Below are 24,563 nucleotides of genomic sequence, written 5' to 3' on the forward strand. Positions count from 1 at the left end.
CCCTCAACCAAAATAATCCGGCCAGAATGGATATTTCTACAGCTGTTTCTGATTAAAACATGAGTGCATATTCACATTATTTTTGAATGTTTTCTACCCGGAGCCGTGGTCTGAGGTTGCCCATGTTAGGTAAAATAAGGTAAAACACAAAGACTTGTGCCTCAGCCTAGTCAGTTCTGCCTTTCTATTATTTTAGGGGAGATCTATTCTGATTTTTGATCTTTCCTTCAAATATATTTGGAGAAAAATTGTAACATGCTGTCACTTTCCACTTCCAAGTATACCTTCGGCTTTCAATTTTCAGATTGTGGAACGCTTTGTTTGACGATTTACAAGCCTTGAAGGTGCTCTCAGCTCTCTGATTTTGCTATCTACGCCGCTGTAATTTTATAAGGCCAACGTCAAGTTTTATTGATGCCCTTAGTGATCTCCTCATGTTCAATTCCCCTCTTTGACCTTTTAAAGCAACTGCATTTGAAATAAGTTTGTACTAGATATTACACAGTACAGGTCAAATAGTTCCTCTTTTCCTCTGGTAGGGAAAGTCGCATAACTAAGACATGCCATCTCAATAAAATACACAAGTTAGGAGAAGGTCACTCTAATTACTGAAGTTTAAGTTTTTATTTTATTCCATTACTTTAAAATAGTGTTATCACATGGTTCTGAATGTCAGATAAGACTTGTGCAAATAATCTGTTGAAAATGGCACTAACTAAATTAAATGTCCTTACAATCTCCACATTTTTTTCTTTTTTTTGGAGGCAGAAGATGCAGACTTTGGAAAGAACTGTAAAGCAATGGGATTATTTTCTCCACAAGATTCTGTAAAGTGATTTATACGAAACAATTTTCTGAGACATCGTAAATGACAAAGGAAAAGAACTTTATAATTTAGGAACTAGGAGACTCTTGCACCCTGTTACAGGCTGGTATGGATGCTATCAGAGCATGAGGAAGAAAAAAAAGGTAGTTGACATTCTGGAGCTGTTGAATGGCCATAGAATATTTGAACACTAGTAATCAGTGAAGTCTTTTCACAGAGAATAGTGCAATAAGCAAATAAAAGGGCAACTGCCAGCTACAAAGTATGATATAAGGGCTGAGAGATGAAGAATGATCTGAAGGGTGGGAGTGAAAAATTAGTGGGAGGAGATGCCTCCAGCTAATTTTTGGAAGAGCAGAGCTGACTACACTCATGACTACTGAGATTGCCATAGCATCTAATTTAGTCCAGCTTGTCTGGGGTCTATCTTCTGCCTCTCTGGAGTTGCCAGCTGGCCAGTGCTGCAGCAGTACTCCAGAGGGACCTGGACAGGCTAGAGAGGTGGGCCTGTGCAAACCTCAGGAAGTTCAACAAGGCTAAGTGCAAAGTCTTGCACATGGGTTGGGGCAATCCCAAGAACAAATACAGGCTGGGTGGAGAATGGATTGGGAGCAGCCCCGAGGACAAGGACTTGGGGGTCTTGGTTGACGAGAAGCTCAACATGAGCCAGCAATGTGTGCTCACAGCCCAGAATGCCAATCGTATCCTGGGCTGCATCACAAGCACCATGGCCAGAAGGTCAAGGGAGGTGATTCTGCCCCTCTGCTCCACTCACGTGAGACCCCACCTGGAGTCCTGCATCCAGCTCTGGAGCACCCAACATAAGAAGGACATGGACCTGTTGGAGTGAGTCCAGAGGGCCAACAAAGATGATCTGAGGGCTGGAACACCTCTCCTATGAGGACAGGCTGAAAGATTTGGGGCTGTTCAGCCTGGAGAAGAGAAGGCTACGGGGAGACCTTATTGCAGCCTTTCAGTACCTGAAAGGGGCCTACAAGAAAGTCAGAGATGGACTTTTTGCAAGGACATGGAGTGATAGGACAAGGGGGAACGGCTTTAAACTAGAAGAGTGTAGTTTTAGATCAGACAGAAGAAAGAGATTCTGTACTGTGAGGGTGGTGAGGCACTGGCCCAGGTTGCCCAGAGAAGCTGTGGATGCCCCCTCCTTGGAAGTGTTCAAGGCCAGGCGGGATGGGGCTTTGAGCAACCTGGTCTAGTTGAAGATGTTCCTACGAATGCTGGGGGGGTTGGAACCAGATGATTTATAAGGTCCCTTCCACCCCACAGAATGATGATTCTGTGATTCTATGAACTGAATCCCACAATATTCTGAAAAATGGAAAGAAGATGCAGCATGGTTGCTGAGAGGCAAACAGCATCAATGGATATTTTTGGCTTCTGTTCTTCATTTCAGGTCCCAAAAGATAAAATTCACTTGGGATACCTTCGTTTCTGCCTCAGAAGTTATTGGGGTGGAACCCGCAATTCAAAGTGTTTATGGTGTCCTCTCAGATGGGACACCTGTAAATGAGAAATGTTCTTTTCTGAAGAGCGCTTGTAGGTAGGATTTCTCGGAGAAAAGAGATAGGTCAAAAACTCAGAGATCTGAAAGAAAAAATATTTTACTTTTACTTTGGTTCTTTTTTTAACTAGAAGAGCTGTGGAACATTTCCACTGTTACCACAAAAGCTTCAAAGAGTGAGATATGGACAGACAGAGAGATCTGAGGTCAGAGACACAGGCAATGTTAAATTCCAGAGGTGTTTCAATCAGGCTGATGCTATTGTACAAGAGGAGAAGAAGGAAAATTGTCCAGATGTTATATTTTTGTACGATAATTCATGTGTAACGGATGCTGGAGAAAGCACATCTTTAATATTTGGCAGCTACTGTACCAGGAAGGGTCCCAATATGACTACATACATATGCATTCTCCCCAAGATTATAGCACTGAATGTTAACATTGGTGCTCAGAAATGAAGTAGTAGGCACTTTGAAGTAAGTTTGTGGATGAATTTGCTGCATACTAGCTATTTTCTCCTCATTATCAGCAAAAGTAGGCTAAGCTTCCCTGCACTCAGGTTATCTGGCTACACTGCAAAGTGAAGGACAGCCACTGAGCAAACTCAGGCTGTGGACCCCTGACTGCCCCACTGCTAATCTATCCAATGAGGTGCTAACCTCCTTATGATCGTGAGGTAGTAGTAGATACATGTCATAGATGTGTAGCAGAAGAATACTTTTAGATTATTCATAATCTATTTACAGCTCTGCATTATCTTCCAGGATCCAAATTTAAGAGCTGAGCAAAGTACCTTGCAGTATCAAAGACCTAACTAAAGCGGCATTTGGTTTGATGATTTCTGTGATTAACATTAACTTCACACCAGATTACGTCAGTGTCAAGCGGCATACCCAAACTGAGCACCAGTGGTGACACTGCCTACGTCCTTTACAGAGTTTTTTATCAAGGCTAGCAAATCTCCCTTTTCAATGATGGTAAATGTTCTCAAAGAGACGAGATGTTCATCCTTTGGCATGAAACAAACCCTCTAAGCGATAAACCTTTGCAGTCGTGTGGAAACATGGACACTGAAGATGGTTTTGAAAGCCTATGATGTTTTCGGTAGGATGATTACATTGTAGGTCATTTCTGTTCTCCAGCTAGAAATGTTGAAGCATTAAACTGCCAGGCTTGTTCTATGAGAAAGAAAGTATCCTATTGAGTGGTAAAGAATTCATACCTCCTGGAAAAACTGCCGCTGTTCCCGCTGATAGATAAAGGATTTTTAACTTTTGCCTCCTATTAAATATGTATTTGTGGAGAGATGCCATGCAAGAAAAAAACAGTTCCCATTTCTATAACTTACCTAAGCCATATGAGCAATGTCATTTATCCCCTACTATTTGTGCAGTTTTTCTATGATCTCTCCTTTGCATGCCTGAAATTAACTTCTTGGCTGGATGCAAGCTGGTCTTACCTCCCATCAGTCCAAGGCAATGAATGTCACAAGCAATCCAGAGAAATGTCTCCTGATCAGTTTTTATTTTCACCACACACCCTGGTGAAGAAGCAGGGAAACTCCAGACAGGAAAAGAGGAAAAATTCTTGTCATTGACACCAGGGAACTAACATATCTAGAAATGAACCTTCTACCTCTTCTTCTTGAGGAAAGCCCCTTCTGACAAAAGACTCCAGGCCCCTGGGGTTGATTTCCAGGATCTCTTTCTAGCTGTAAAGTGATGGCAGCTCCTTTCATCAGAAGGAAGGCAGACCTGAAAGGTGTTTCCCTTTTTGCTGCTGTTACTGGAAGTACCTGAAGATCACTAGGGTGAGGCAGAGACGTAAATGGAGCTTACAGAGATTAGCTGCAGAGACAGCTGATAAACTGAGAAACTGATAATCTGTGTTGTCGATGACTTGTATTACGCTGATTGTTTCCAAGCGGGTATTTAAGTATTTTGGAAATTATCTCATCTGATTTGGAGTGGTTGGTGGAGATGGAAAATAGACAAGGAACACATGTCCTTTACTTCCCTGCCACTTTCTCAAGAGCAACTTTTGTCTGATCTCAGCATTTCTGTGCTCAATCAAATATCTTCTTAAGAAACTCTCAAATTATTTCTGTTCACCAGAATGACACCTTTACAAGATCATGTTTAATTATGTGTAGCTAATTCTTGATAAATGCATATTAAAACCCACAGAAATATGCCACTTTCAGTAATAAAGTACAGACTATGACATCAGTCCCCTATATAGCAAGTCCCCATAACGAAAATTGGTGTAGGCCTCCAACGAGGATGTGAAGACAAACCTGAGCACTGCATCCAAAACCACTACACTTACTGGGAACACCAAACCTCCGCTCTACTCTACCTCAGTAACGAGTCTCCAGCTGCAGCCTAACTGAAAATGTGGATTCTGATCGGAACTGTGACATTTAACTCTTCCTGTCATATTGTCTGCTTTTTGTTTTTTCTCTTCGTAGTTCCTCATCCCAATAGCCAGCTTTTCCCTCTTGCCTCATCAGCCATCAAAACCTAAGGATGTTTAAATAACAGATCGAAGAACTTCCTTGAAACATTAACGATTCCCTTCTATTGCTTTTATAAAATCCTGCATTCCTCTAGTGCTATTATTTTTAATGTTAACACCAGCGACAGGCACTCATGTAAAGTGGGATTCTTCATTCATTGTCTCCTTCAGCTTCATTTCACATCTCAAACCATAATCCATTTTGTCTGCGTAAGAATTATACACCGACTGCCCTTACCTCCAGTTTCCCAGAAGGCTAAAACTGTTCTATGTCAGCGTTTTTCAAGCCAGAGAACAGTTGCATTTGCTGGAAACTATTTCAGGAAAGCAGCTTAAACCCCCCAGCTTAAAGAAGAAATGCTCCTTGATTACAACTGCAGTTCAATAATTTCTTTTTGTTTCTGACACAAACCTCCTGCATTACAGAAAATATTATGAACAGTTACAGGGCGCGGAGCCATTTCGTCGCCATTTTATTGATCAGCCATCTTGCTGTAACACCTAGAGCAGAGAGTGGCGTTGCGCTGTGGTAGGTGTTGTACAAGCGATCATTTCTGACTGGCAGCAGACAAGCTATCATAGCAAGCACAGCTGTGGCAGAAGCGGCTGCTCCTATGCAAATAACCCTAATAAAAATGGAAATAAGACAGGCGGAATATCAGTTTCTTAGTCAGATTGTTCCAGAGTGCTCTTCAAAGACCCCATCTGTCTTTAGAAATAGGGATTTGCATTCATTTTTGCAGACAGGTAAGAATTGCATAGCATGGGAACAACAGCAACTGAATGCAACTGGTGACCGACTAGCAGTGAAACAGGAGGCTACTCCTGTATTGCCCATTTAGAGAGTGTAATTGGAGGTGGGTACAAATGGTAACTTAGCCTTATAAATGCTTATAAATATCTGCAGGGTGGGTGTCAGGAGGATGGGGCCAGACTCTTTTCAGTGGTGCCCAGTGACAGGATAAGGGGCAATGGGCACAAACTGAAGCAGAGGAAGTTCCAGCTGAACATGAGGAAGAACTTCTTCACTCTGAGGGTGATGGAGCCCTAGCACAGGCTGCCCGGGGAGGTTGTGGAGTCTCCTTCTCTGGAGATATTCAAGACCCGCCTGGACGCGGTCCTGTGCAGCCTGCTCTGGGTGACCCTGCTTCGGCAGGGGGTTGGACTGGGTGACCCACAGAGGCCCCTTCCAACCCCGACCATTCTGTGATTCTGTGATACATGAATCCAGATCTTCTGTTGGTGCAGATGCCCCTGGGCCACTGAAACATGCCTAGCCAGTATGATGTGACAATTCGAAGCTTTAAAGATACTGGACTCTGTGCCTACTTTGCCCTTCACACTGCTGCACTCGTGTAACCGTGTTAACCGTGCTCCTCCCCCATTCAGCGTTACTCTGAGAGTTGCCCAGTAAAGCTGATCAATAGACACGGACAGTCGCACAACAATTTTACATGAGGAAATCTGTGTCTCTGCAGATAAGTTCAAATTTTCTTTGTCGGAAAGAACAAAAGGGCTTCTTTAGTACTGATTAGCTCTTTTGCTTAATAAAATACCCTATTTTGCAAAGACAGTGTTAGGAGCAGAGAAGAGGAAGCAAGAGAATCACATTGTCAACCATGCTAATATAATCCTCCTATGCTGTTAAACAATGAAGTAATCAATCACAAGGATAATAGGATGCACAATATGTAACAAATGCATGATGCAGTTGGTAAGAATGGATGACAAATAGCATCTTCAGACACAGGGAAGCAGTTGTCTGCATCTTAAAATCACCAAGTAGCACAGGAAGGTAGAAATATAACCTATCCAGAAATTGCTCCTTCAGGGTATCCCAAGATCTTTGCCTCTTCCCAAACTTCAAGTCAGCAGAGGAGTCAAAGGTGCGCATCAGCGATAGCTGTGATTGCTTTATGCTTCCTGATGACAATCTTCAACTGTACCATACGTATTTGAAATTTGGAACTTGCTTTTAATCACTCTCGCTAGTTTACCCTATTTTCAATTTCCAGACATTTATACCTTTCCTTACTTTTTTCTTTTAAAACAAAAATCAAATTATATTCACCGATCTCTGCTATTTTTTTCTTCTTATAAGTCTTTATTCTGAAAAAGTCCAGCGAGTCCTATGATCAAGCTCTTGATATTAACAGGCAGAATACAGATATTCTTCTGTCAACAAGCTTCCTTTGTCATTTGGTGGGATCCAATTGAAACAGTCAGAGGATACTTCAAACTCTTTTCAGCCAGACACATGACTTTTTGGAAACACAGCAAATGTGAAGTGCTGTGGGTTTAGATCTGTAGGAGCAGAACTGGATTGACAAGTCATTTTATTTGGACCTCTGAGATGGCTAGGCATGACACACGGACCATCTGAACTGCCCAGTTCTTGCAGCCACTTTATTCTTCACGGATGCCTAAAGAAAATTTCAGAATGGGAGTACTTCAACGAGGCAAAGAAGCCAGCACTTGAGAATGGTTTCATGTGGGAGACAGGTGGGTGGACATTAATTTTGTAGCGCTATGACCGTGTTTAAAAATTCAGCTCAGAAAGAACCAGCGCAAAGACTAAACCTCCTACCGATGTCACAGGTCCGTCTCTGTGGTTACACGACTGTGTTGCTAGTACACTTGCCAGCTCGGCAGTTCAAAGGACTAAGAAGTGGTTGCCTTGAAGAGCTCTGTCTGCACGCAGGGTATTTTAAATGAGTGTAGCGTAAACAGTATTTCTTGCTACCTCTTTCATTTCGTGTTTCTTCCATTTTTTCTTTTCACGCCACAGTGTACAGTGCATTGTTTTCCTCTCTGTTTTAGGAATTGTCCTTTTCTTTCCCTTCACTCTTTTATTTATCAAAACACACTATAGTATTTTCTCTGTTGTACGCCTATCTCCATAGCATCTCTCTCCTGCACCTTGCTCAGCCTCCTCCAAAGCATCGCCTAATTAGAATGGCCGGGAAAGCATCACTTTTCACTGGATCCAAGCAACCATTCCAAAAAGGCAAGCTCATTTAGCAGACTGAGCTGCTGAGGGAGTGCTGCTGTACCATGGCAGTTTCTCAGACAAATGAAGCATTACACAGCATTCAGTTGCCACCTCAAAGGAAACCGAGCCTTGCTGGCAATGAATCCATCATGGGAGATGGGCACTGCAACACTCGTCAGCAAATTATAGCTGATATTTTTTGCTCACAGTTACCTGACAGGAAAGACTCCAGCCCCACTCCTTGCCCGCAGAGCTGTTCCAGCTGCTGAACGCTCCACCTGAAGCCCTTCGTCTCCTTCACTTCAATTACTGAATGCAGAGGCCGGCCGCCTGGCTGAGCTGGAGAGGCAGCTCTGGTCCAGCCGCCCTAATTCAGTGCAGCGAGGTGGGAAGGCGCCCAGCTTCCACACTAGCCAAAATCAGGCTGTCTCAGCTGTTGTACTATTGACAGAACTGACTTCAAGAGTACCAGGAAACAGTCCATGCCTCTCACGCTAACCAACCATTTTAAAGGCTTTTCATTTCCTATTTCACAGAAGTTCTACACGTTAAATTTTAAAAACAAAGGAAATGGAAAAGCGTATCTTCAAAAAGTCAGATTAGCTATATGGTCAGTTGCTTTTCCACTGCAAAAATCAGTGCACGGTGTTCACAGATTACTGCCTTCTACCACTAAACAAAGCAAAGTTTGCAATTTTCTGGATGAAACCCTTCACTGCGGTTCAAGCAATCACATCCCTGTACAAAACACTTCGAGGAAATAATATCATCATGCCCTTATCTCTGAAAAAGGGAAAGAGCCCTCCTTCAAAGTTGAAAATGTCAGGGGAATGATCGATCCATGAAGTGAGTAACCCTGGAAATTCATCTACAATGCCAACAGTAGAAAAATTACGCAATGGAAAGTAGGATGGCCTAAAAGTGAGGCCAAGGCAGGTCGAGATGCATCTGTACTGCCTTTCGCGTTCAGCTGGAGAGCTGGCCGGGAAGCTGCTGCCCTGGGAAATAACGAAGGAAGGGAAAACGCATAAAGGAATGCTGCTGTCGGTGTCACAGACTTCCAAAGGACCTCGCTAGTGGGCCTCGCGGTGAGAAAGCGGCAGTTTTGGCAGCGTGATGAGGGATAGTTATGCCACGAGAGGATGAACTGGGAGAAGAAGGCTGACTGTATGAATAAAGACAGTGTATAAAGCATATGACAACTTCACAGAGGAAGACACTATTTCAAATAACCTCAATATCTCCTCATCGAAGCAGTGGTCTCAATATTTTCTCCTATTCCCTCCACCTGACACTGAGAGGGTAATGAAATGTCACAGAGACGATGTTCCAAGTGTCCCTTTACCCGTATCTGTTTTTTCTGCCATGCATCGGGCAGACAATCACTTCTTTGTGTGCGCATCAGCCTACGTGACAAGGTGAACATAACCTTTCCTTTAGGTATACCTCCAATATCACCACTTTCTAGTCAAGAACGACACGTGCAGCAAGTGTCCTGCTGCAAACACGACACACGTCGTTGTCCCATGTGCTTCCAGTTTTCAGCATTCTCTGAAAATACCTCATAAAATAACCAGGTATAAAATGAAATCTTACCTATAACTTTTCCTAGGAACAGTGCCTTTGGGGAATTGAACTGAATGTCGGATGCTGTTGGCAGGCTGTAACTTGTCGGAGGATAGTGATCGAGCTGCAGAAAGAGAAAAGAAATGATGAGTATTTTGAACTGATCCGCCTTCTTACAATGCCACTGAATCAGGTCTGCTTTACAGAGTTCATGCCACCACTTACAACTCTCTGATATCCTCTGCTTTCATTCTGATAAAGGGAAAATAACAGTTAATACCCTTCCTTCCATGTATGCCATCTCCACAGTTCCCAAGGCCTGGAAAATACCTATATTGCACATTTGTTTGTTCTAGTTGCTGTAGAATCACTTCAGCTTTTGTCCGTGTGCTACAATATAATTGCTAAAACTAACGACAGCATCAACATCACCAATAAAACAACTTATGATTTTAATATAAGATTTCCATTTGGGACCTATGTTACTACTAAAGCCAGATTTACACAGCTGAGAATTTGAGACTAATGGAGGTGTTGGGCATTCTGCTTTTCAGAGTTCCTTAAACAGTTGTTCTCAGATTTTTAATAAACAGCAGAAACGCATATTTTTCCTGAAATGAGAGCTACATAATTTCAAATCAAAAAGAGTTATTTTTGAAACAGTGCAGCCAAGCAAATACAAAGTGGAAAAAACCAAAACTGCTCAGCCTTAACCACAGCAGGTCCTACCAAGTACAAACTCCAGTGAAGTGCTTGCTATTGGTTTCCCTAGTGGAACACAAATAATTGTTCCAGCATCCAACATCAGAAGTCTCAGACTTATTATCAATGGGACCTGCACACATATCAGGTGAAAAAAGTATTCCCTTTTTATTTCAGAAGACAAATAGGAATAGCTCAGATCTCCGAGTTGGCATGGTATTTACCAGTATGGTTATTAAAATGAAGGTATAAACTTTCGAGAGGCATATCTGGAAAAGACTGGTGGAAAGACTGAGGTACAAAACCCTGATCCTCCAGCCAAGACTTTAACCTCACGTAACTTCTTTGCCTGCAGTGGAATTATTTCTGATACATTCTGTTTGCACAGGATTCATCTTCTAGGATCTATCTGTACGACTTAAAACATACTGAAGTATCTTTGATAAAATAATCTGGCATACTACCACCACGTACATTGGTATTTGTCCACATCATCAACTTTTAAGTTCTTTGTTTTCCAAAATCATTCTGGAGTAATGTTCAAATATTTCATTTTAATGTTTAAATATTTCTTTTAATTGTAGCTTGGAATCTGAGCAGTGGGGTTGATCAGACTGTCACTAATCTGATAATAATAAATTATAATAAATTATTATAAAGCTATCAATCTATTTATCAATGTACCAGTGTACTGTGGGTATCCTAGAGCTGTAGCCATGGTCGAGAGTTAACTATTAGGAACAAGTAATAAAAAGTCATCCCTGCCTAATGAACAGGCTGTCCCTACCTGAGAATGCTAGCTGTGTCTGCAGGACATACCTGAAAATGAAAAGCCAGTTTAAATGACGAATCACTGTGAGCATTTACACGCACAAATACAGAATATCAAATCCCGCCAGCCGTGGTGTGGTGGAACTCCCTTTGTCTTCAGTTAGTGTTCGTGATGAGGAAAGGCTGGTCCATAATGAATTAATAGATAATCAGTATATTAGCTATGAAGGCCAATGGGATCCTGGGGTGCATTGAGTGTGGCCAGCAGGTCAAGGGAGGTTCTCCTCCCCCTCTACTCTGCCCTGATGAGGCCCCATCTGCAGTACTGTGTCCAGTTCTGGGCTCCCCAGTTCAAGAAAGATGAGGAGCTACTGGAGAGAGTCCAGCAGAGGGCTACGAGGATGATGATGAGGGGACTGGAGCATCTCTCCTATGAGGAAAGGCTGAGGGAGCTGGGCTTGTTCAGCCTGGAGAAGAGAAGGCTGAGAGGGGACCTTATAAATGCTTATAAGTATCTCAAGGGTGGGTGTCACGAGGATGGGGCCAGACTCTTTTCAGTGGTGCCCAGTGACAGGACAAGGGGCAATGGGCACAAACTGAAGCAGAGGAAGTTCCAGCTGAATATGAGGAAGAACTTCTTCACTCTGAGGGTGATGGAGCCCTGGAACAAGCTGCCCAGGGAGGTTGTGGAGTCTCCTTCTCTGGAGATATTCAAGATCTGCCTGGACAAGGTCCTGTGCAGCCTGCTCTGGGTGACCCTGCTTCAGCAGGGGGTTGGGCTGGGTGACCCACAGAGGTCCCTTCCAACCCCGACCATTCTGTGATTCTGTAATACAGATTCCTTCCAAGCATACCAGGCTGCTTTCTGCCCATACAGTACAACATGCAGGTAATCAAACATGCTACATTTGCTAAGAAGCTCTTCTGAGGCCACGGTGGAAAATCCTTCAGGAACCAAACAGCATTGCAAATCTCACCCTGTTCTGGCAGACACACTTCTCCAAATTTGCCTTTCCTGGCAAAAACGCATAACAGCACTCACATTTAAAATAAGTAAAAATACACTATTCTGCTATGACAACGATCCCAAAATAATGATATCGTGTTTCACCAAATACCTCAAACTGGTGCATGGTCACAGGCTGCCCATCTCTGGAAATGGGGATGGTGCCAGCGCCATGGCAGGGGAAGAAAGGACAGGGAGCTAGCGCTCCTGCACTCTCCCTCTCGCCTCTTTTTGTGATTCCTCGGGGAAATCCCTACCCAGGCACAGCAGAGAGGCAGAGGCAGACCCATCCGTGTACCTGCACCCTGGACTCTTCCAGTGGGACTGCTGTGGCAAAGCTCCAAGAGAGCGGCCGCAGCAGGGCTGGCAGGGCATGCCGGCGGGGAAACTGTGCAGCTTTCTGGTGAAGCCAAAAAGGTGTCAAAGATACGAGCAGGTACGGCCCCTCATCCCCCTACCTGGGAGCAGATTAGTTAGCAGTGATCTTGACTGGATAAAAAAAAAAAAAAAAAAAGAAAAAACCTTCCAGTGACCTCATGTCCTCTTGGGAGAGTTGGGGCTGTTCAGCCTGGAGAAGAGAAGGCTGCGGGGTGACCTGAGAGCAGCCTTCCAGGACCTGAAGTGACCAACAGGAAGGATGGAGAGGGACTTTTCACAAGGGTGTGTAGTGATAGGACAAGGGGGAACGGCTCTAAACTAAAAGAGGGCAGATTTAGATGAGATATTAGAAAGAAATTCTTCCCCATGAGGGTGGTGAGGCACTGGCCCAGGTTGCCCAGAGAAGCTGTGGCTGCCCCCTCCCTGGCAGTACTCAGGGATGCAGCTCTGAGCAACCTGGGCTGGTGCAAGATGTCCCTGCTCATGGCAGGGGGGCTGGAACCAGATGATCTTCAAGGTCCCTTCCGACTCTTACCATTCTATGATTCTATGATCACGGGCAGAGGCAGAAGATCCTGCTGCCCGTGGGAGCCAGGGATGGCTACAAGGAGCCTAACGCTGTGTTACGTTGCAAGCTCTATCAGATACAGCCAGCGCACTGTTTAGGATTATCAGCTTAAAATAACCTCTTGTACTGAATCGCTAACCAAACCCATCCACACACATAATATTTTCCAGACCTCACTGAAGTCAAGCAAAGATTTAAGAATGGGTTCAGCTACAAATTGTTTTTGGGGTTTGATGACTCTCTTTGAAGTTTTGGGTTGGTCTGATTCCTGGTTGAACTAAATCTCCATTTAAAAACTGTTGATACTGATCTCCTGGCCTTGCCATCAGCAGGGGCAAGCATTTCTGATGAGCTACAGGGCCAGCTCCTGCTCTGCTGCCAGCTCTGGCACCTCTTGTCCCACGGGGGACATCTGCATCGCTCCCCACGGCCAGCTTGGAGCTGCGCCCTTCCCTAATCCCCGCACCCCAAACGAAATGGGGCATCACATGACAACAGCGAGGGAATAGTGAGTCCGCTCCCTTCTATTGCTTGTCTTTGTTCTGAACTCTCACTAGCTAATAAAAGAAAACTTTCTCTTAGAGGCACTGAACCTAGGACTTCTTTTTAGGTCAGCGAGCTAAAGGACCAAGCTGAATTCTTTCCAGAGCTGTATGTGACTGCCATCCAGTGGGTGCTCAAGTGCCAGCTGTTGGAACCGAGCAGTCTACAGTCCTTGTGTGAAATACGAGGCTATCAATTTAATATAAGACACGTAATAAAAAAGGAATTACTAGTGTCGAATGATATTTGAAAAAAGATATTACATTATTTAACGAAAATTAAATAGAACCTCTGCATACACAGAAGTTGATGTCATGAATTTGTATTAAATTATGGTTTTTTAAATTATATTTAAGATTTTTCATTACAGATACTTTTCTTTCCAAACTCATTAATTTCGTCTGAGCTCAATATAAACACACAGTGTGGCTTTGAACATTGCACAGACGAAGGCAGATTGCAGTTTCTGAGAAACCTGCAGTCTCAGTTCTCAAGTCACATCACGCCAAGGCAGACTGTCTTTATCTGAAGCTGCTGGGATTTAAGCAGGAGTTCAGTAAAATGCTATTTCTTTAAGATTACTGTTCACTTAGATAATAAAATTAATCTTGACAGGAGTGCTGAGATTAACAGACGTATCAGTCTAAGGGCAAACATAATGCCTGCATCACCTTAGTAGTCTCGGGAAAAAAAATACAAAAAGATACATATAAAAAGTATATATACATACGCACACATTATATTCGCGCTGTGGATCTATCTGCATCTGCATCATTGTCAATCCAGCCTCTGTGTGTGTGTACTGCTATAAAGCTAAGGTTTTTTCCTTGTGCTGAAAACAATTTACAAAAAAAGAAAACAAATTCAAAATGATATGGAATAATCACGCTATAAGGCTTAATCTGACACCACCTGCAGTCAAAGCAGCTTTGCTATTGACTTCAGTAATAGCAGGATGAAGGAGGGGACGTGTTATCATTGTGACCAGTGCAGTATTTCTCTTCTGTGTTATGATGATGATTTATCACTCTGTATTAAAAAGCTTCTCTAGTTCTGAACAAGGACTTTTTGTGCTAAGTGCTATCATACCGCACGACAAACAGAAGGTTCCTGCTCAAAAGTGCCTACACAGTGAGAACAGACTACGCACGAGAGCCCAAGGAAATCACAAGGCGGCGTGCAGGTGTCCAGCTGGAGCTCCTCTCAAGCACGACGGTAACGGAGGAGAAAGCAGGCAGCTTGGATTTGATGAACATCAAATAGGGAACATTATGACTTCTTAATGGTGAAATATAGATGATTATTTCCCTGCTGAAAGGTTAGGGAAAAACTTACTAGCAGTGTTTTTAATATTGTCATTTTTTTTTAAATACAACAGAAAAGAAGCAGGTTCAGGTGGCAATCGTGCAATTCCCTAGGCTGCCTGAAGCCACTGCTCCTGCAGTTCAGCTCCTTCCAGAGCGCGGCACTCGTGCTTCGCTGATCTTTCCCTGCCGGGTTTGGTCCTTGACCGAGGTTATGTTGGATCAGATCAGCGCCAGGGCAGGGACAAGCCAGAGGCTGCAAACGAATAGCGGCTCCGGAGAAACGGGCAGGACCATAAACCCAGCGTTTTTTACTGGCTTAGAGTGTCACAGACCTGCAGCCTCGCTGCTCGTCTGGAAGGCAGGAGCAGGCACACACCTCACCAGCATGATGCAACACGAACTTCAGGTTTGCAATGTGCTTTAAGCTCTGCAGGTGAAATGTCTATAGAGGTGTAGCTAATACTGTTCTAGGAACCACTCCAAATCTGGTTTGCTGGTTAAACGCATTGATTTAGCCCCTTGCAGTTTTTTAAAATACATGTCAACTGCCGTCTTTTATGCTAAAGTCTCTTTTTGGCATGGATTTAAATTAGAAACGTGATCGACATGGGACAGAGACACAGAAAAAACATAGATATATTGCAGATAAAAAGTAAAATAAAGTTTTTTTTCTGTTTAAAAACTTGAATCATTTATGTGCAATAAGCTTGTATATCTTCTTAAAGCTGTTGTTGCTCTGATAAATAATTCTGGGATAATTTGCCTCAATGTAAAAAACCACAAAAATTGGGATAACATGGAAGTGGAAATGTAGATACATAACACAAAATGTAACAGAATCACTGATAAGGTAAAGGACGCTATTTAGTCTGGCTGCCTTCAATTGGAACTATTCTCTGATGCTTCTTTCACATTTCTGTTGACTTTTTATCGCTCTCTGTAATAGATGAATTACAACAAACGTTAACAGTAGCAATAGCAGGTCATATAATGCCAAGTTATTAAAATTAAAGAGATCTACCTCAGGTACCTAAAGATGACTTTCACAGGACATTAATTTGTCCAATGTGTGCTGCCATATAATGGAAAGCACCTATTTCATATTAAGTTTTGACTTTTTTAGGCTTAATCTTAGACGCTGCAAATACTTCATGATGCTTTTGTTCTTCCTTTGCTTCTTTAATTCCAATAAAAAATGACGCCAAACCAGCAGTCACACAGGCCAAGGAAAACTCACACGTTCATCACTGGAAATGCATTATGGAAGAAGGAAATAGTCTCAACACAGGCCAACGTACGTCACACACGCTGTGGGGCGGGTAAGCCTGCTGATGCCCTCCGCAGTGTGTCTTCTGCTCTGCTCCGATACGCAGACTGGGGAGCTACCAGACCGCACTGTACTCCCTGGTGCCCTAGCTTTATTCCCAAGGGAAACGGGGGCGTAGGGTTAGGAAGACATTTCACTTCTGGGTCTTATCACGCTATGTGGCTTAGACATGGTCAAAGTTTGGGACAAGGCAACTGAAAAATTCCTCTGATTGCAGCAATACAGGCTCTGCTGCAAAGATGTGAGCAGGAGGATGGGTACGTAAGGACTCCTCTCCTCTGGAGTGGTTTCACAGAACAGAAAGCGAAGAAGAACATCCTTCCAAAAGGCCTCAGGGTTTGAAACTACCTCAGCTGATACAGAGAGAGGGTGAAACTTCTGTAAAGATACGCACTCCAGCATCCGCCCCGGCCTCTCCGCAGCAGCTACAGGGAAGGCAGTCGGCTCAGGTTTTACAGCCGTGAAACCACAGGGCGAGATGCCACCCCCAGACGCTACCCTCTGCGGCTCACGTTCTCCCCACTGTACATCTGCCAGTCAGAGCAAGTTCTGACTCCGCGTTCTGATCTGCAGGGTAAGGGTATTCCACCCTCTGGTTTATTAACGAGTGATGAAAGGAGTTCTGGTTTATGAGGACATTTTGCCTGACTTTCAGCTAGCTGGGATTCGGTGGGGATGTCCTGGCTTGTCTTGGCAATGCCACTGCCCAACTCCATCCTGCACAAAAGAGAAGCAGGAAAGGCTCATTTATGAGCTTCCCGCCTACACATAACTGCTGTCTCTACCTGAAAGATTGTAAGTCCGACTTACATGCAAGTAGAGTAAATTCAGTGAACGCTAAAATCAACAAAACTGCTAGGAGCTCATGGACATTCTGTGAGCACAAAAGAATAGAATAGGTAAGAAAATTATTAATCGGTGAATCATTCATTCACTTCTGATTCTGAAGCATATGATTTAAATTCTGTTCTGCTGTTCCTTGCTGTTGTTTACAGACTCTGCTGAGATTTAAACACCTAGTCTTCCACAACATCCGTAACCTCGTCATACTTGGAGGGAATCTGAACTCTGCTAAGATCAGGGTCTGTATTTCCTTATATTTTGGAAAACAGATGGAATTTAGGATTACAGGAATGAGATACTGTGTCGATATAAGCTTTGTTTTATTTTCAAAATTTCTCATATCGATAGCTTTTCATGCCACTTGTCACCTATTTGTGAAAAAACCTGTATTTTCAAATCTGAGCAAAACCCATTTTCTTGTGGCTTCTGATTGAGAAAAGAGCTTAGCAGCTACAGGCAAACTGAGTGCTAACGCATTAAACATGCAGATGTAACGTATGGTTCTGCTCTAGAAAACGATCAGAGTTTGCCTTTCTGTTGCTCTAGCAATTTGACTAATACGTTGCCACTGCAGAACGGCAATACATAGTGGAAATGACATATCTCCAGGGATTTTCAATGATTCACTGCAGCAGGAAAGCCTTTACTACGAACAGAACAAATGATTTTTTTTTTTCTTTAAAGCAAAACCTGCTTGAAATTCATTAAATATGCTTTTAAGAGAATAGAATTACCTGACCACTAGAAAAAAAGCAGAAGGTTGCAGTTGCATTGATATTAACTACGGTTTATGCGTTTACCTGTTGTTAAAGGCCTGGATATTTAAAACATGTTTTATCCATGCCAGATACTATGGAATTTGTAAATATTGTCTGGCTGTTTTCTTTCAAATCATGAGCAGTACTTCCCCATTCCCTACCAGTCAGTGAAATACTAGTTAAACCAGTCATTGACTTAATCAGGAATCTAGACAGCTTACAGCACGGTCCACAGGATGCTGTGGCAGCATGTTTGCCCAGAAAATGAAGGAAATAAATAAAGATGGCATTTCTACATCATTTTGATGCCGTTACTACCATTAACATGTCTAATCCTAGGGTAAAGGTTTTCATAATGTGACTCAATGGGACAGTTCTCAGAGAAGAGTTATAAAATTGTTTTATGGCTCAAAAACAATAGACTTCTGACGGTAAACTAGAATAGTTGTTTATTTAGCTTCTTACAGACAAGATGAAAGATGTTTTAATCAGCATCTCTGAGAAAGTGTGAAAGGGAACGACACCTGACACCAAACAATTCTTTCATCTGTCTGGCATGGACACAAAGATCCCAAAGTTAAACGCTGAAGTCTGCAGAATTCAAACTGTAAATTAGGTGCAAGTTCTTTACAGGAATGGCACTTCACCATGGGAAAACATGGCCAAAGAATATGGTAAATTTTCTGTCATTTGAAGTCTTTAAAGCTAGATAAAACGTCTTTCTAAAAAGTGTGTTATCCTGTTATCATCACTTTTTGGGTTAGCTGTAGAAAATCATTCTGTGAAATTTTATGGCCTCTGTTAAGCAAGAGCTCAAGCAGAGTGATCAGATTCTGTTGAGGCTTCAAAATATACGAAACACAATAGTTAGGTATGACTCTACAGCAATAACAATGATAGGAATTGAAATGATAGCCTCGCTGAAGCCTGTGAGAAAGTTCCCACTCCCTTTAATGAGACCCTAATTTAATCTACAATTATAAAATTCCTTGGTGTATTCATTGCATTTAAGCTTGGGATTATATGCAGACGGCTTTGCTCCACTTCACCCATTTTATTTTATTGCTATTATGTTTACCATTTTATTTCGTACTTCAGATTAGTTTTGAATTAACTTTGTATGATTTACACTTTTGAAACATCTAGGAGTTTGCAAATGCTATCTCTTTTCAAGTAGTGCAGAGTTCAAAATGGAAATAAGAGAACAGACTTGCAAAAATTCTGTTTCTTCTTGGTTTCATTTGGGTGAGGGTCAAATATTTCATTGCTTGGTTTTCACAGAAGATGGGTATTTCTACTGCTTGTCTCCAGTGAAGCTGGCAAAGGGAGATCTGTACGAGTACATTTTCTGAATTATTGTCAGTCTTATGAAGAGATGAGTTCAGGTCAAGATTTCCATAAAGCCTCATAATTCAGTTCACTTTGAATGGAGTCAGCAATTAACAGTGTGAATATATGTTAACACATTGTTGTGTATAGCATCTGCACCACAGTTCTCCACATTGTTCAAGCAGAAATGTCTCTGATCCAGATTCCACCCTTCTTTTACTCCGGGGACGTGTACAGAAGCAGGAGGTGTGAGTCTTGCCCTGTGAACGCAACTGTTGCCGTTCTTTACGGCACAGTTTAAAGCCTGCTGGAGTCAGTAGAAAGCCTTTCATTGCCTTCAGTGGGCTTTGGATCAGAACCTCTGCTAGGGAGATTTTGTCCTTGGCTTTCCTAAAAGATTTTACTGATGTGTGAATAGCTTTAATCACCCATGAACACTTGGTAAAGAGTGATCTGGTTTTTATGATATGGAAAATACCCTGCTGAAGCATGAAACCTTTTAATGAAGTCAAACAAAGTAAAACTTGCCCTCCACGACCTAAAGCTCAGCTCTTGAAATGTCATTTACTGGGATAATGCATTCCCCATCTGTCAGTCTGGGCTTTTTCTTGCCACAGGTGAACTAATGCAGCCTTGAAGGTGTGCCATGGTTACAAGCCTCTGGTATTTCACTAGAGGTAAGAGAGAGGAATTCTTCTTAGTGAATGTGAATTTTGCCCACCTCATGGAAACAACAGAAAACAAGCAGATCTTTGTCCCTCAATTTATGTTATTTGAGACCTAAATCAACTGTATATCCTTAATCTTATCCTTGAGAAACCACTGGCATCACAAATGGGAGCTCGTTATTGAATGTAAAACTAATTACTGACTTGTCTGCAGTCAGTGAATGTCAAAAACTGAAATATAAAAGCCTTTTGACAGTCTTTACTACTACCTTTAGTCTTGACTGTCTTGGTCTGATAGGAATAGAGATGTAATTCTAACAAAAACAGTTCACACTAAATATTTGTTTTTGTGCTTGTTTGTTCCCTTCTGGATATACAATATTGTGGATATGTTAATTTCCAAGCTCACCTCAAATTCTGATTGATTGGACAGGAACTCTGATTTTATGTAACTACCAGTGGTCTCCTTTCTGCCAGCATCGGTTGAGGTCTCACAGAGTTCAATAATGAGCCTTTTGCTGTATTTATATGTAAGTGAAACTCCTGAGAATCATGATAAAGCTCCGGTTCAGATAGTTCATATGGTAGGAATTTATTGCCTGGCTGCAGATTTTTTAAATCTCTCTGGCACTACAGGGTTATTACACTAAGTTAGAAAGACAGTTCTTCGAAGTATGAACTTGCTGTTAAGATCTCAAAAATACTGAGTGCTCTTGAATTGAAGCTTTGATGAGAAATAAATCCTTCTTGTGACACTTTTATGCTGTGTAGAGATGTGGAAGTGTGAGCAACAGCACCTGGCAAGCAAGCTGTCTTCTTTAAAAGCAAGCAAGCCAGCTGCTCCTCCGGCTGGAGAAGGATTTACCAGGAAATAAAAGGCTACTCAAACGTTCATTGCTCAGATCTGCACGAGAAAACTCAGACTTTCTGATTTGTCCTCTGGATACTGAGAAAAATTGTATTTATATCTTCTGTATTTTCAGACACCATGAAGAGTTTCTATTTGAAAACAGCACTTCTTTTCAAGTGAACAATCTACTTAAACAGATCCATTTCTGTTCATCTCAGTTTTCTCATTTACAGAACGTAACCAGATAAGTAACAAAATCAACTTCCTTTGGGAGAATAAACAAAATTTCTGTTTCAGGATATAGTAGGGGTAGGATTTCTGGCTTTGCTTCTTTATGGGTCCCTCCTTTCCCTGTTCTTGCATGTGCATCAGACAGATCATATAATTTAACAAGCCTCAAATGTATTTGCTTGCTGATTACATAAACCAGCTGTGTTTTCAGCACGCTGACTACATCAAGAACTTTTTACCACAGCAGACCAACGCTAATCAAGATGTTTCTGGCTCTTCAAAGCTCTCGATAGGTAGTGGTCTCATAAAACACTTGAAAAAAAATAATTCTGGGGGCCCAAATGTAGGTGAGTTGATGCAAGGCTGGAATACTTCTCTGTGTACTTGTTTGTCAACTGGGCAAGGTATCTATTCTGATCCCTTCAGAAAATAATTTCTTTAGTTTTACAGCTGCCTCAATCAGCCAGCTCTGTCTCCCTGGGAAACATGCCATACCTGCCCAGAATAGCAGCATTTAGCAGCAGCAGGGAACCTAACTGTAGGTCTTCCTTAGCTTCCATTTAGCAGCAGGAGAAATAAATCCAAATGCAACAGGATGCCAGAAAGATGTACATCTCAATATATACCCCCTCCCAATCTCCAAAAGCCTGAAAAGTGTTTGGATGTATCACCTATATATTTTGTTAGATCACCTGGCATTTTGCAAATAATTTTATGACAATCCCTACTTCAGTTCATCCAGTGTTCTTCTGAGTACCAAGAGCCTCAGTCAAATGACATTGTAATGCACTGGAAAGGTTTCCTTTCGGTAACTTGAAAGAACAACTGTCAGGGATCTATGTTCATCTTTAGGTAGATAATACCGTGACAGCTACTATCCTTCACCTTTTGGCTCAGCTCCCAAGAAGACTTCTCCTTTCATATTTCATTTGTTATTGGTTTTGGTTTGCTTCTTATGAACTATCAAATCCCGATTAATCTATCCCATCCACCTGCCTCTCCTGCCAACAACACTCTTCTTATACCCCGCTGCAATCTCCATGTTTGCAGATGTGACAACCAAGGAATGAAAACAGAGTGCTGTAACGACCACAGAGAGCAAGCTGCCAGGAAAAATGGATTACTTCTTGCACTTCTCCCCTCGGTTATTTAAATAGTATTATACTATCTCAAAGGTTTGTAAACTGAGATACGGAGACGTGACGTTCCTGCCTGTGCTGTACCAAAGACGAAATAAGCCAGAGCTTGTCCCTTCAATAACACTCTCTGTCTCAGACTCCTGTCACACAAACACTTCACATCTGCTCGTCTTTGCAGAACAGCTCTTCCCATTTCACTGGACTGCAGGGCAAATTCAAATTCTAAGACTTTCTCATTTGCAGACTCGGGACTTGCGGCATGATATTTAGTCATCCGCACATCAGGCTCTACTGCCATTTAAGGTGCTGTAGGCTATCCCTCCCAGCTTCCAGCTGCTGCTCCGGAAAGCTGCAGGTTTATCCTAAGTCCCATGTTACCAGCCCAGATGTCTCTGATGCCCTCGAGCATCTGCAGTGACACCTATATTAGCCCAGCTGCCATCACGCTGGAATGAGGACCTCAGAACAACATGACTTCATGCAGTCGAGGGGGAGAATAGATTTTGTTAACCTTCAGGAGTGCAATCTGCAAGCAGATCTACCGTACTTTTCATTTCCTAAATTGCGGTGGTGTCTTGAGAGGGATCACAGAATCACAGAATGGTAGGGGTTGGAAGGGACCTCTATGGGTCATCCAGTCCAAGCCCCCTGCCAAAGCAGGGTCACCTACCACAGGCTGCACAGGACCGCGTCCAGGCGGGTCTTGAATATCTCCAGAGAAGGAGACTCCACAGCCTCCCTGGGCAGCCTGTGCCAGGGCTCCGTCACCCTCAGAGGGAAGAAGTTCTTCCTCATGTTCAGCTGGAACTTCCTCTGCTTCAGTTTGTGCGCGTTGCCCCTTGTCCTGTCGCCTGGCACCACTGAAAAGAGTCTGGCCCCATCCGCCTGACCCCCACCCTGCAGATATTTGTAGGCATTTTTAAGGTCTCCTCTCAGCCTTCTCTTCTTCAGGCTGAACAAGCCCAGCTCCCTCAGCCTTTCCTTGTAGGAGAGATGCTCCAGTCCCCTCACCATCCTCATAGCCCTCTGCTGGACTCTCTCCAGTAGCTCCTCATCTTTCTTGAACTGGGGAGCTCAGAACTGGGCACAGAACTCCAGATGGGGCCTCACTAGGGCAGAGTAGAGGGCAAGGAGAACCTCCCTCGACCTGCTGGCCACACTCCTCTTAATGCACCCCAGATGGAGACCATCAAGATAGAAAATGCTACAAGCTACAAGTAACGGAACCAAATAATCTACAGCTTACCTGCAGTACTATGTCCCGTCCATTCCGCGTGATGTTCACAGTATGGGGCTGTCCATTAGCCATGTTTCTGTGGTCAACATCGATGTTATATGGCTCTTTGGTGCCTCCTAGGCTGTACCGAATTTGCAGATTCCCTAGTGAAAGAAAGGTGAAAAGCATCCTCAGGTATTCTGATCCTTATTCACCAGCTATTTTCCCCTCTTTATTTTCATATACAACTGTTATTTTACATAGAAACTGCTCTCAGATCTGGTCTCTGCAGTAGGACAAGAGCTAGTGTTTGAGATTATCAAGCTACTGGGCTGGCTGAAAACTGTTTCTAGTTTATAATTATAACCCAGAAATGTGACAATGACCAGCATCTCAAAACCAAAGTGTTTGTAAACACTCCAGATTGCAAACCAAACAAATTGGAGCTATGCCTTGGACAATATGGACAGTTGGTACAAATCTGAGCATATCAAATTTGAGCGCTTCATTGTTGAGATTATTCTCCTCGCTGCAGTAAAACTCTTTGAAGTTACACAAAGCATGATGTTTTCTAACGAATAAACCATTGATATGCATAGAATAAAGGCAAAATTACAACAAATTAACACTGACACTTAATCTACACAAGGGACTTTCTTGCTCTCACATTTAATTGTTGTTGACGGGTGACCGTCTGGACTTCTACGGAAATTTAATAATATATGGTGAAATGAAAACCTCAGGTTATATTGTTAGAAAAGTATAGTCAAAAGTGGTTAATTGATATTCACGACATACTGCAAGACAGGTTTTTCTTTTCTAAACAAAAGTGAAGTGTCTGGTTTTCATACCAAATTTTAGTATTTGATTAAAAGGAAGGATTTTTGAACAGGGAAATTCAGACCCCATTACTGATCAAAATCAGAAATATTCTGGCCCAAAAGAGCAGCCCTAGACCTTTATAACTAGAGTGGAGATGTCTGACGTGGAGTTTCTCTCATGCACCTTCTTTCTTCCCCATGAAGGGAAAAAAGTGAATGGCATGTGGTATACTCATATTACCTTCTCCCATAAAAGGGAATGGTAGTAAATCACTCTATGATTTTCTTGTGGCACTAAGGCACTATTTGGAATCCAAGTATATTCAGTTTACATACAGTTTTAATACTGTAACAGCAAATGGTCCATATTCAACCTTCAGCCATCAGCAAAATGTTTAGGACCTTCCATATTATGCTACATCCACATTTTAGCCACATCAGCGTGCACCTAGATTTTCAGAACAGTCCGTTACACTTTCCACCACCGGTGCTGTGAGTTCAGCGACTAAGTTGCCTACCTGTGGATGCCTACCTGTCCCCTCCATCATGCTAGTTCACGGCATGGATCTGACTGTTCTAGCAGGTTTTGGGGGTTTTTTCCATCTTGTTTTGAGAGAGAGGGTTGGCTAATGAAACCCAACTAAACTGAATAGTTACCTCAGTACAAAATCTAGTACAGCAGA

The 24,563-nt window shown here is 42.6% G+C and overlaps 1 protein-coding gene across 1 annotated transcript in view; it reads right to left on the reverse strand.

Annotated features, from left to right (window-relative positions):
* Positions 1 to 24,563, reverse strand: part of CNTNAP2 (contactin associated protein 2) — a 1,116,355-nt gene that overhangs the window by 58,052 nt on the left and 1,033,740 nt on the right. Inside the window, exons 20-21 of the mRNA XM_075418555.1 lie at positions 23,090 to 23,223; positions 9,454 to 9,547 (exon numbers count right to left, since the gene is read on the reverse strand). Of these exons, the coding sequence (XP_075274670.1) occupies positions 9,454 to 9,547; positions 23,090 to 23,223 (228 nt within the window). The remainder of the gene's footprint in view (positions 1 to 9,453; positions 9,548 to 23,089; positions 23,224 to 24,563) is intronic.

Source organism: Opisthocomus hoazin, chromosome 4 (genome assembly GCF_030867145.1).
Source record: "Opisthocomus hoazin isolate bOpiHoa1 chromosome 4, bOpiHoa1.hap1, whole genome shotgun sequence".
In the NCBI taxonomy this organism is placed as follows: domain Eukaryota; kingdom Metazoa; phylum Chordata; class Aves; order Opisthocomiformes; family Opisthocomidae; genus Opisthocomus; species Opisthocomus hoazin.